This window comes from Heterodontus francisci, chromosome 36 (genome assembly GCF_036365525.1).
Source record: "Heterodontus francisci isolate sHetFra1 chromosome 36, sHetFra1.hap1, whole genome shotgun sequence".
NCBI lineage: Eukaryota > Metazoa > Chordata > Chondrichthyes > Heterodontiformes > Heterodontidae > Heterodontus > Heterodontus francisci.
In genome coordinates, this window is record NC_090406.1 from 5,270,279 (window position 1) to 5,284,062 (window position 13,784).

The 13,784-nt window shown below is 45.5% G+C and overlaps 1 protein-coding gene across 2 annotated transcripts in view; it reads left to right on the top strand.

The window, feature by feature from the left end:
• Positions 1-13,784, top strand: part of LOC137351532 (3',5'-cyclic-AMP phosphodiesterase 4C-like) — a 326,565-nt gene that overhangs the window by 55,442 nt on the left and 257,339 nt on the right. For both annotated transcript variants that reach the window (XM_068016018.1, XM_068016017.1), the window contains exon 3: positions 11,309-11,529. In XM_068016018.1, the coding sequence (XP_067872119.1) occupies positions 11,309-11,529 (221 nt within the window). The remainder of the gene's footprint in view (positions 1-11,308; positions 11,530-13,784) is intronic.

The window sequence follows — 13,784 nt, forward strand, 5'->3', positions numbered from 1 at the left end:
GCGGTCATAATTATTAATGCTAATCCTCTGCTTCAAAATGGCACTGATTTCAGAAATAATTTGCGCTAATGTGGCATCTTTCTCGCTGCCTTTTACTGATGATGGGGTGTAATAGAGAATGTTACAATTGAGAGTCTATACTGAGGGTGGGATGTGTAACAGAGAGATTGTTATAACCGAGAGTCTTACATTGAGGGTGGGGAACTAACTTACTGGTGCCCTCCCCCAATTAGGACAGGTGACCAAAGGCTTGGATACAGAGGTAGGTTTTAAGGAGTGTCTTAAAGGAGGAGAGAGTAAGTTTGAGAGGTGGAGAGGTTTAGAGAGGGAATTCCAGGACTTAGAGCCCAGGCAACTGAAGGCATGGTCACCATTGGTGAAGCAATTAAAATCAGGATTGGGCAGGAAGCCAGAATTGGAGGAACGCACAGATCTCGAAGGGATGTAGGGGCTGCAGTAGGTTTCAGAGATGGGAAGGGGGACGAAGCGGACATGCAGCAATTTGAACATTTTATATTTGAGACATTGAGGGCTTGGGAGCTGATTTAGGTCAATGGGCACAAGGGTCCTTGGTGCAGGTTAGGATATGGGGAACAGAGTTTTGGATGAGCTCACGTTTATACAGGGTGGAAGATGGGAATCCAGCCAGGAGTGCTTTGGAATCGTCGAGTCTAGAGGAAACAAAGGCATGGATGAGGGTTTCAGTTGTCGATGAGCTGAGGAATTCTACAAATCATATCTGCACCTCTGATAGAGTGCCAGGACGCACTGGCCCTTTTAAGTGTTAAATAAGTGACTGATACAGATTTAGTGCTCTATGATTAAGTCATGTATCACACTTATTAATTCAAATTGAAATAGATTAGATTAAGGACTCAGCATGGAAGGGCTGACCTTTTGCTGATAACAAGTTGTTAAGAGATCTGACTCACCTCGAATGTTGCTGGAGGAGCTTGCCATCTATGCTTCCATTCACAGAGTCTTACGGGAGTTAATTGTAATTTCTGTTGATTAAAATGGAAAGGATTGAGAAGATAAGGCTGAGGCTTATCAGAGTCAATAAACCTGCAATGCAGCAGCCTCACATCCAAGCTGCTCTTTTCTCCTTCCTGTCCAACGTTTTCCCCCTGACTCCTGAGCTTAGAGAGTGACTATTATCAAGGCTATTCGACCACAGAAGCTTTCAGAACCAATGCCCTCATGGGATCATAAACAGGCCGGGAAGTCTGACTGAGTTCACTCTTTCCTCAACTAATATTGCTTCAAAAAGAACAGATTATATTGTCATTTATCACATTTGTGGGATCTTGCTGTACGCTAATTCCTATATTGTAACCGTGGCTTTGTCTCAAAAAACACCTCACTGGGTGGAAAGCACTTTGGGATGTCCTGAGGTCATGAAAGCCTGTATATAAATGCAAGTTCTTCCTATTCGTCCTATCCCACTTCTCCATCCAAGGAATATGGAGGCGAATTGTAACATTCCTGCTCAGGATGGGATCAATTAATTTGATAAAGTCAGTGAAAGAAACCTGGGCCTTTGTGCATCAGAGCAACATGCTGCAGTGCTCTTCCCCATTGAGGAATCAGATGGGCACATTTAACTTCCAGTCTTCTGATTCCTGTGTGGATCTGAACCAAGTCCCCTGGATCAATCACCTGCCTGTGTTGAGATATCTGGTGTTGGCTGAGATGAAACTACTATTATCAAAGAATCTTCCAGCAAAGAAAAGAGGCCCATATGCCTGTGGCGGCTCTTTGAAAGAGCTAGCCAATTAGTGCCGCTCCCTACTCTTCCTCATGGCCCTACAATTATTTTCTCCTTCAAGTATTTATCCAATTCCCTTTTTGAAAGTTTTATTATTTTTCCTTTCAGGCGGCACATTCAAGATCACAACAACTCACCGTGTAAAATAAAATTACCCTCATCTCACCCCCGCATCCCCCCCTCCCTCCCAGCCCCAGTAACCCATAGTTTTAAAACTGTGACCCCTAGTTCTAGACTCCCCAGTCAGGAGAAGCATCCTCCCTTCATCTAGCCTTTTCAAGCCCCTTAAGAATTTATATATGTTTTGATGAGATCACCTCTCATTCCTCTAAACTTCAGGGAATATAGGCCTAATCTACTCAAACTCTCCTCCTAGGACAATCCCCTCATCCCAGGATTCAGCTTAGTGAACCTTCATTGCACTCCCTCTAAGGTAAATATATCCTTCCTTAGGTCAGGAGGTCACAAATTGTACACAGCAACTCCAGATGTGGTCTCACCAAGGCCATATACAATTGCAGTAGGATTTCTTTACTCTTACACTCATATCCCTTTCTCATAAAAACTAATTTTAGCACAATCTGTAGGCTTCAAATTGGAAATCTTGCTCCCATTTGCCTCATTCTGAATCTGTTTCTTTCAGATACAGCCAATGTTATTCCAGCTTATTTTAGGATTTCAGATAGTGGGGGGATTGGAGAGAGATACTGGGATCAGTGCAGCTCAGCTGCAACATTCATTGCTGTCCATGTATATTTGATGGTTTAATCTGTCCTGTCGTTATTTTATTTATGAACATTTATTTGAGACGTCAATGCGATGACTCAGGCTGATAAATATTCACATTCAGTTCAAATCATTGCCTATCTTCAATGTTTAATGTGAGTACAGCATCAGCTGCAGGCTGTTAAAGGAAAATGTGAATAAGTCTCAGGTCCTTGGCATCATCTTATCAATGGCAAAAATCATAGAAGGTTACATCACAGAAGGAGATCATTCAGCCCATCATGCTGATGTTGGCTCTTTTTTGTAGAGCTATCCAACTAGTTCCAATTCCTTGCTTATCTTCAAGAATTTATCCAATTCCCTTTTGAAAGTTACTATTGAATCTGCTTCCACCGCCCTTTCAGACAGCGCGTTCCATATCGTTACAACTCGCTGTGTATAAAAGAAAGTTTCCTCATGTTCTTTTGCCAATCTTCTTAGGTCTGTGCCATCTGGCTTTGACCCTTCTGCCACTGGAAACAGGTTTCTCCTTAAATAGGATGGATGAGGGCAGTGTAGTTGATATGTATATGGACTTTCAAAAGGCATTTGATAAAGTACCCAGAATTAGGCTCGTTTGCAAAACTGAACCCCGTGGAACAAGAGGGGCTGTAATAGTGTAGTTAAGGGATAGAAAACAGAGAGTTGTGATGAATGGTTGTTTTTCAAAGTGGAGGGAGTTCCCCAGGTTCCCACTGCTGTTTTTTAAATGCATTAATGACATGAATTTATGGTTAGAGGGCACAATTTTAAATTTTGCAGATGATGTGAAACTTGGAAGTGTGGTAAGCAATGGGGAAGCTACTGATAGATTTGGAGAGGAGCTAGGCATATTGGAGACATGGGCGGACATGTAGCAGATAAAATTCAACTCAGACAAGTGTGAGGTGATACATTTTGGAAGAAAGAATGAGGAGAGACAGTGAATACTAAATGGTACTATATAAAGGGTGCAAAAATAGATCTAGGGGTGCTTGTGCACAAATCATTCAAGGTGGCAGGACAGGTCAACAGAGCAGTTAATGAAACATATGGAATCCAGGGCTTTATAAACAGTGATGTGTTGTTTTCAAGTTCAAGATGGCTCCTGGGCTGGAAGCTCCCTTGCTGTTCAACTCTATCCATGGCCATCTGCTCCCATCCCTAACGTTTTCTCCCCCAATCTGCCCTCTTAAACTGTTTAAACTCCCCTGGCTCTTTAAATCAGTTCATTTTAGCCCTATCTAAAAGTTAACAGTTAGTTTAGTGTATGTTACCTGGGCCCACTGCCCTCCCCCAGCCACACCTGCTCTTTGTTTTCTCAATGAAATTGATCCGGATGAAACTGACGAGCACAGCTGCCGATACTTTAATCTCCGATCCTGCTGTCTTCACAGTCCAGAGTGTCTGCAGCCACGGCATGCGGTAAGTCCATTGAGGTGAAGAAGGAGCTGCGGGACCCGAGAGAAGTCCTGTGAAAAGGTGCCCCGAACACCCAAAACATCCACGAACGGCCCCCCCGGCCGCAACTTCAAAGCGCCCGCGGGAGATGGCTCGGAGAGCATCTGCAGCGCACTGTCGGCAATGCTGCATGCCTTTATTTAAACCACTGCAGAAAAAAAAACCCTTAGCAAATGTAATCACCTCTAAGTCTGCCAAATGATGCTTCACCTCCCGAAGGACGTGGATGAGCTTTCCGGACGTCGATGGTGGGCACTGAGGAAATGGCTTATTACCTGCACCAGATTCCACCCCCCCTCCCCCCCCTTTACCCCCCTTCCACCCCCCCCCCACCCCCGTCCCCTTCCCTGCTCCACCCTCTCAGCTCACCCCCTCACAACCCCGTCCCAGCCCGCCCCCCCCTCGCACCATCTTCACCCCGCACCCCCTTCCCCTGCACCCCCCCCCCACCCCCTCCCCCTCCCTCTACCCCTCCCCCTTGCATCCCCTCCTCCCACCGGCACCATCCTACACCTGTGTAGGGGCCCCAACAACCCCACTGCCTTGTGGGCGTCTCGGGAGAGACCAAGGCTAAGGGAGTAAACCCTAACAGAAAATCCGGAGCGGAACCCCGTAGGCGGTCATGTGTCACCTTTGGCATGTTTCCGGCAGTTCCTGCAGCCATACTGGTGCCAAACGTCGTGTCCTGCACTCCTTTGGACCCCACCAGAAAGGCCGAGAAGGGGGTTTTGACGACTGGGCAACTCTCAACCTCCATAAATTTGCCCAGGCATGCGCCATGGAGAGGTCACTCCATAGTTGCCTTACAGCGACTAAAACAACACGGAAGGCAGCAGTTACGGGTTATAAGTCCAGATAAATTGGCGTAGAAACTGGGCGCCACGGGTTGCCTTTGTCGGTGGGAGAGGTCATTGCACCTCACTGGACAGCTACCGCCCGCCTCAAACCGGGCAGCCCCCGGTCAATAAGGTTCTGTCCCGCCACAGTCTGCCTGCTTCAATGGGTGCTTGGAGCTCAGGGTCATTGCCCGAAAGGTGGACTGATACACCGCACCAAACAACATGAAAAAAGGAAAGAAGGTACCAGCCCTTCGCTTTGCAAGCTGGAACGTCAGAACTATGTGTCCTGGCCTGTCGGAAGACCTTACACAAATCAACGATTCTCGGAAGACCGCCATCATTAACAACGAGCTCAGTAGATTCAATGTGGACATTGCAGCACTTCAGGAGACTCGCCTCCCCGCGAGTGGCTCTCTAGCAGAGCAAGACTACACCTTCTTCTGGCAGGGCAGGGATCCTGAAGAACCAAGACAGCATGGAGTGGGCTTCGCCATCAGAAACTCCTTGCTCAGCATGATAGAGCCTCCCTCAAATGGCTCGGAACGCATACTGTCCATCCGACTGCTCACCACCTCTGGTCCAGTACACCTACTCAGCATCTATGCTCCAACACTCTGCTCCGCACCTGAAGCTAAAGATCAGTTCTATGAACAACTCCATAACATCATTAGCAGCATCCCCAACACCGAACATCTATTCCTGCTGGGGGACTTTAATGCCAGGGTTGGGGCCGACCATGACTCATGGCCCTCCTGCCTTGGGCGCTATGGCGTTGGAAGGATGAATGAGAACGGGCAGAGACTGCTTGAGTTGTGTACCTATCATAACCTCTGCATCACCAACTCGTTCTTTCACACTAAACCCTGTCACCAGGTTTCATGGAGGCACCCAAGATCACGTCGTTGGCACCAGCTAGACCTCATTGTCACAAGGCGAGCCGCCTTAAACAGTGTTCAAATCACACGCAGCTTCCACAGTGCGGACTGCGACACCGACCACTCCCTGGTGTGCAGCAAGGTTAGACTCAGACCAAAGAAGTTGCATCATTCCAAGCAGAAGGGCCACCCGCGCATCAACACGAGCAGAATTTCTCACCCACAGCTGTTACAAAAATTTCTAAATTCACTTGTAACAGCCCTTCAAAACACTCCCACAGGGGATGCTGAGACCAAGTGGGCCCACATCAGAGACGCCATCTATGAGTCAGCTTTGACCACCTACGGCAAAAGTGCGAAGAGAAATGCAGACTGGTTTCAATCTCATAATGAAGAGCTGGAACCTGTCATAGCCGCTAAGCGCATTGCACTTTTGAACTACAAGAAAGCCCCCAGCGATTTAACATCCGCAGCACATAAAGCAGCCAGCAGTACTGCACAAAGAACAGCTAGGTGTTGCGCAAACGACTACTGGCAACACCTATGCAGTCATATTCAGCTGGCCTCAGACACTGGAAACATCAGAGGAATGTATGATGGCATGAAGAGAGCTCTTGGGCCAACCATCAAGAAGATCACCCCCCTCAAATCTAAATCGGGGGACATAATCACTGACCAACGCAAACAGATGGACCGCTGGGTTGAGCACTACCTAGAACTGTACTCCAGGGAGAATGCTGTCACTGAGACTGCCCTCAATGCAGCCCAGCCTCTACCAGTCATGGATGAGCTGGACATACAGCCAACCAAATCGGAACTCAGTGATGCCATTGATTCCCTAGCCAGCGGAAAAGCCCCTGGGAAGGACAGCATTACCCCTGAAATAATCAAGAGTGCCAAGCCTGCTATATTCTCAGCACTACATGAACTGCTATGCCTGTGCTGGGACGAGGGAGCAGTACCCCAGGACATGCGCGATGCCAACATCATCACCCTCTATAAAAACAAAGGTGACCGCGGTGACTGCAACAACTACCGTGGAATCTCCCTGCTCAGCATAGTGGGGAAAGTCTTTGCTCGAGTCGCTCTGAACAGGCTCCAGAAGCTGGCCGAGCGCGTCTACCCTGAGGCACAGTGTGGCTTTCGTGCAGAGAGATCGACTATTGACATGCTGTTCTCCCTTCGTCAGATACAGGAGAAATGCCGTGAACAACAGATGCCCCTCTACATTGCTTTCATTGATCTCACCAAAGCCTTTGACCTCGTCAGCAGACGTGGTCTCTTCAGACTACTAGAAAAGATCGGATGTCCACCAAAGCTACTAAGTATCATCACCTCATTCCATGACAATATGAAAGGCACAATTCAACATGGTGGCTCCTCATCAGAGCCCTTTCCTATCCTGAGTGGTGTGAAACAGGGCTGTGTTCTCGCACCCACACTTTTTGGAATTTTCTTCTCCCTGCTGCTTTCACATGCGTTCAAATCCTCTGAAGAAGGAATTTTCCTCCACACAAGATCAGGGGGCAGGTTGTTCAACCTTGCCCGTCTAAGAGCGAAGTCCAAAGTACGGAAAGTCCTCATCAGAGAACTCCTCTTTGCTGACGATGCTGCTTTAACATCTCACACTGAAGAATGCCTGCAGAGTCTCATCGACAGGTTTGCGTCTGCCTGCAATGAATTTGGCCTAACCATCAGCCTCAAGAAAACGAACATCATGGGGCAGGATGTCAGAAATGCTCCATCCATCAATATTGGCGACCACGCTCTGGAAGTGGTTCAAGAGTTCACCTACCTAGGCTCAACTATCACCAGTAACCTGTCTCTAGATGCAGAAATCAACAAGCGCATGGGTAAGGCTTCCACTGCTATGTCCAGACTGGCCAAGAGAGTGTGGGAAAATGGCGCACTGACACGGAACACAAAAGTCCGAGTGTATCAGGCCTGTGTCCTCAGTACCTTGCTCTACGGCAGCGAGGCCTGGACAACGTATGCCAGCCAAGAGCGACGTCTCAATTCATTCCATCTTCGCTGCCTTCGGAGAATACTTGGCATCAGGTGGCAGGACTATATCTCCAACACAGAAGTCCTTGAAGCGGCCAACACCCCCAGCTTATACACACTACTGAGTCAGCGGCGTTTGAGATGGCTTGGCCATGTGAGCCGCATGGAAGATGGCAGGATCCCCAAAGACACATTGTACAGCGAGCTCGCCACTGGTATCAGACCCACCGGCCGTCCATGTCTCCGTTATAAAGACGTCTGCAAACGTGACATGAAATCGTGTGACATTGATCACAAGTCATGGGAGTCAGTTGCCAGCATTCGCCAGAGCTGGCGGGCAGCCATAAAGACAGGGCTAAATTGTGGCGAGTCGAAGAGACTTAGTAGTTGGCAGGAAAAAAGACAGAGGCGCAAGGGGAGAGCCAACTGTGCAACAGCCCCAACAAACAAATTTCTCTGCAGCACCTGTGGAAGAGCCTGTCACTCCAGAATTGGCCTTTATAGCCACTGCAGGCGCTGCTTCACAAACCACTGACCACCTCCAGGCGCGTATCCATTGTCTCTCGAGATAAGGAGGCCCAAAAGAAGATAAATAGAGTCAAACCCAAAAGCCATGAAGTTATGTTAAAATTTTATAAAATTACTAGTCTGGCCCCAGCTGGAGTATTGTGGCCAATTCTGGGCACCGCACTTTAGGAAAGGCGTGAAAACTTTGGAGAGTGTATTGAAGAGATTTACTAGAATGATACCAAGGATGAGGGACTTCAGTTACACGGAAAGACTAGAAAAGCTTGGATTGTTCTCCTTAGAGCAGGGAAGATTAAGAGGAGATTTTTAAAATCATGAATTTATCTAAGATAAAGTAAATAAGGAGAAATTGGGTACCGACCACTGGAAACAGAGGCACAGATTTAAAGTGATTGGCAAAAGAACCAGAGGCGACATGAACAAAGGTTTTTATGCAACGAGTGGCTAGGATTTGGAATGCTTGATAAAGTAGTGGATACAATTTCAATAGTAGCCTTCAAAAGGAGTTGGATAAATACTTTAAGAAGAAAAATTTGCAGGGATATGGGGAAAGAGTGGGGGAGTGAGACTAACTGGATTGCTGTTTGAAAGAACCAGCACAGACTCGATGGGCCAAATGGCCTCCTGTGCTGTACTATTCTATGATTCAGTGAATACAGCTGCAAAAAAAATCTCTTCGAGATGTGTGACATTTTCAACACTATCTGACCATCAACTTTAGGATGGAACTGTCTGGTGGACTAAGGAAAGAAGACTAGAATGTAGGAACAGGAGGAGGCCATTCAGCCCCTCAGGCCTGCTCAACTATGGTTATAGATCATGGCTGATCTGTGCCATTGGTGCAATCATCCAATAACCCCAGGAAAGGATTCACAATTCTGGAGGGGACATTTTATTTTTTATTTAGAGATACAGCACTGAAACAGGCCCTTCGGTCCACCGAGTCTGTGCCAACCAACAACCACCCATTTATATTAACCCTACAGTAATCCCATATTCACTACCACCTACTAGGGGCAATTTACAATGGCCAATTTACCTATCACCTGCAAGTCTTTGGCTGTGGGAGGAAACAGGAGCACCCGACGAAAACCCACGTGGTCACAGGGAGAATGTGCAAACTCCACACAGGCAGTACCCAGAATTGAACCCGGGTCCCTGGAGTTGAGGCTGCGGTGCTAACCACTGTGCCACATTAGAAAGTGATAGGCTTGTATATTGGGGATGGAGGATGATTGGACTGTGCACCATCCTCTCTCCTATGGGACCAGCTTCCACTCTAGTCCAGTGATAGAATTGGCTGCCTATAAGGAACCAGGGTAAAAATTGAAATGTGCGCAAGGCATTAAATGGAGCTGCCCTGAACTCTGTTTTTCCTCGAGTTTGCTCTTTCTTTATCTAGCTTAAACATTTTCTCATTCTGTCTTTCCCTTTTGTTTTTGTTCTCGCTCGCTGTCTTGATTGTTTCCTCTTTCTCTCCTTTCTTGCTTTCTCACTCCCCCTTTCTCGCTCCCTGTCTCATATGCTTTTCCTCTCTTGCTCTATCTCACTGTTGGTTACACCCTCTACATACTTCCCCTCAACTGTTATTCTGTCTCTCTCACTCTTTGTCTCCAGCAATCGCTCTTGATATATCTACTATCTCTTTATCTAGCTGTCCCATTGGGTGACTGTATCTCTTTCTCTCCACTCACCCCAACACAGATGACGCATCCCTATACATACAGACAGCACACCCCAATGCATATACGCACCCTGACACGCATACACACACATGGCCCCCACACACACCCCCACGCCCTTGCACACACGCCCCTACACAGATACATACACACACAGATTCCAAACAAGTTCACCTCCCACTACCTCTAACTATATAAAAAAAACTCTCAATGTTAGATGCAGAAGAAGTTGCCCATTTGATGTCGTTCTTCCAATTTTTCATTTTAAATTGTTCTCGCCCTCCAACTCAATGGTTTTATTGATTAATTAAACCCTCCAATCTACTTTCTGTACAGGAATTATTGCCTTGTCCACACACAATTCAATTATGCATAGATTCCCAATGTGTGGGTAGATCCATCACCATGTGATCGATGACTCTGAATCTCATTCTTCAGAATGGAGCTTTTGATGTATTACAGTTCCTTTCGACTCTGATTCAGTCGTTGTTTAAGTCAGTAAGACCAAATAATGGGCAGCAACACACAGCAGCACAATGGGACTCAGTCAGTCCAACTCATTCAGTGCGATGCATCTTCTCTCCTCCTTCCTCCATGGCTCTTTAAAACCTAAGTTTGGCATCACTTTTCCACTATTCCACAATTTGATCTCGTCTTCTGAGCCCTGGCTCAGCTGGTAGTATTCTCTCTCACCTGTGAGACAGAAAGGCTTGTGTTTGAGCCCCGCTCCAGATACTTGAGCCCATAATCCAGGCGGACACTCCCAGTGCAGCACAGAGGGAGTGCTGCACTATTGGTGGTGCCATCTTTTGGATGAGATGTTAAAGCAATGCCCTGTCTGCCCTCTTAGGTGGACATAAAAGATCCCACAACACTTTCATGAAGAAGAGCAGAGGCGTTTTCCCCAGTGTCCTGCCTAATATTTATTCCTCAACCAACATCACTTTAAAAAAAAAAATTACCACATTACTGTTCATGTTCTATAGTCATATGTTCATATGTTTGTATGTTCACATGATTGCAAGGTTGTATGTTTGTACATTTATATCTTATGTTTGTTTTTATGGTAGAATATTTTTATTTTTGTATGCTTTTATGGTTGAATATTTGTATGTTCGTATGTATGGTCACATGTTTGCATGGTTTTATGGTTGAGTATTTCTATGTATGGTCACATGTTTGTATGTTCCTACACTTGTATGTTTTTATATTTGTATGTTCACATATGTTTAAGATTGCATCATTCTGCATGTTTCAAAGCAATGCAAATGTTTGCAAAAAATTTGTTTCCATCAAACATCCTCAACATTCTCACCCCGGTAGAAAATGCGTCATTTCTTTTACCTTATTTTTTCTATTTTCCAAACCTCATGTCCTTTTCTTTCCCACCTTTTTCTTTTTTACCAGAGAATCAGAGATTCACTCGATCTGCTGTCACTGGGTCAGCCGTCCATGTTCGGCCTGGTCAAGAGACGCTCATCTGGAGCCCTGCAGTTACCTCCGTTGTCATGGCGACAGCCTACGCTGTACGAGGGTTCAAGGCTGCCGAAAGAGGATCTGGGGCTGAGGATAATCGTCCCTGTACAAGGAGAACCATCGTCAGAGATGATGCGTTGCAACAGCACAAGGTAGGGAGAGGAGTGTTGTTCTATTCTTCTCATGTTGAGTTGCCTGGAGGATCGCTGCTATTCATCGATGGTTAAACTGGTGTAGGTAACTTTACGTTTGCTGTGTGTGTGTGTGTGTGTGTCTAGGTGCCGACTCTTTTCCTGAACCTTCATAGCTCAGTGGACAGCACTCTCTGAGTCAGAAGGTTGTGTGTTCAATTACGGTGGTGTAGTGGTAATGTCACTGGACTAGTAATCTAGGATGGACTGGTAATCCAGAGGCCTAGACTAATGCTCTGGGGACACAGGTTCAAATCCCACCATGACATGTGGCGGAGTTTAAATTTAATTAATTAAAATCTGGACTTGAAAGCTGGTCTCAGTTTCATGGCACTATGACTATCATTAATTATTGTAAAATCCCATCTGGTTCACTACATATGAACATACGAATTAGGAGTAGGCCCCTCGAGCCTATTCCACCATTCAATAAGATAATGGCTGATTCTGATTCTAACCTCGACTCCACATTCCCGCTTACCCTCGATCACCTTTCACCCCCTTGCTTATAAAGAATCTATCTACCTCGACTCTAAAAATATTTAAAGACTCTGCTTCCAACGCCTTTTGAGGAAGAGTTCCAAAGACTCTCAACCCTCAGAGAAAAAATTTCTCCTCATCTCTGTCTTAAATGGGCGACTCGGTTCCTTCATCCAAGCCATTTATATAAATTGTAAAATGTTGAGGCCCCAGCACAGATCCCTGTGGCACACCACTCATTACATCTTGCCAACCAGAAAATGACCCATTTATGCCAATCTCTGTTTCCTGTTAGCTAGTCAATCTTCTATCCATGCCAATATGTTACCCCCTACACCATGAGCTTTTATTTTCCGCAATAACCTTTGATGTGGCACCTTATCAAATGCATTCTGGAAATCTAAGTACAGTACATCCGCCAGTTCCCCTTCATCCACAGGTTCCTCTATATCTACAGCCTATGTTACTTCTTCAAAGAACTCCAATAAATTGGTTAAATATGATTTCCCTTTCACAAAACTATGTTAACTCTGCCCTATTTACCTTGAATTTTTCTAAGTGCCCTGCTATAACGTCTTTAATAATAGCTTCTAACATTTTCCCTATGTCAGATATTAAGCTAACCGGCCTGTAGTTTCCTGCTTTCTGTCTCCCTCCCTTATTGAATAAAGGAGTTCCATTTGCTTCTTTCCAATCTAATGGAACCTTCCCCAAATCTAGAGAATTTTGGAAAATTAAAGCCACACATCAATTATCTCACTAGTCACTTCTTTTAGGACTCTAGGATGAAGTCCATCAGGACCCGGGGATTTGTCAGCCTGCAGTTCCAACAATTTGCTCAATACGACTTCCCTGGTGATTGTAATTTTCTTGAGTTCCTGCCTCCCTTCCACTTTCTGACTTACAGCTATTTCTGGGATGTCACTTGTATCCTCTTTAGTTAAAAACAATGCAAAATACCTGTTCAATTCATCTGCCATCTCCTTATTTTCCATTATTAATTCCCCAGACTCACTTTCAATGGGACCAATGCTCAGTTTATTGACTTCAATTTTAAAAATATCTATAGAAACTCTTACTATCTGTTTTTATATTTCTAGCTAGCTTTCTCTTGCACTCTTAATTTTTTCCTTCTTATCAATCTTTTAGTCATTCTTTGCTGTTTTTTATATTCTATCCAATATTCTGACCTGCCTCCCATCTTTGTACAATTATATGCTTTTTCTTTGATACTATCTTTAACTTTTTAAATTAACCACAGATGGTGGCTCTTGGAATTTTTCTTTCTTGTTGGAAAGTATCTATTGAGGGGATATTTCAGAATACACACTGCAGACCTATTGACCTATCCCTTAATCTAATAGTGTCCTTGAGGGAAGGAAATCTGCAGTCTTTACCTGGTCTGGCCTACATGTGACTCCAGACGCACAGTAATGTGGTTGACCCTTAACTGCCCTCTGAAATGGCCTAGCAAGCCACTCAGTTCAAGGGCAATTAGGGATAGGCAACAAGTGACAGCCACATCCCATGAAAGAATTAAAATAAAACACTGGAGACTTGAACACATAATCCAGGATGACATTCCCAGTGCTGCACTGTCGGTGGTAGCTTCTTTTGGATGAGACATTAAACTGAGACTTTGGCTTCTTTCTCATGTGGACATAAAAGCTCCCGTGGCTACTAGTTCAAGGGTAGGTTCTCCCCAGTGTCCTGACCCAATGTCTATCACTCAAACA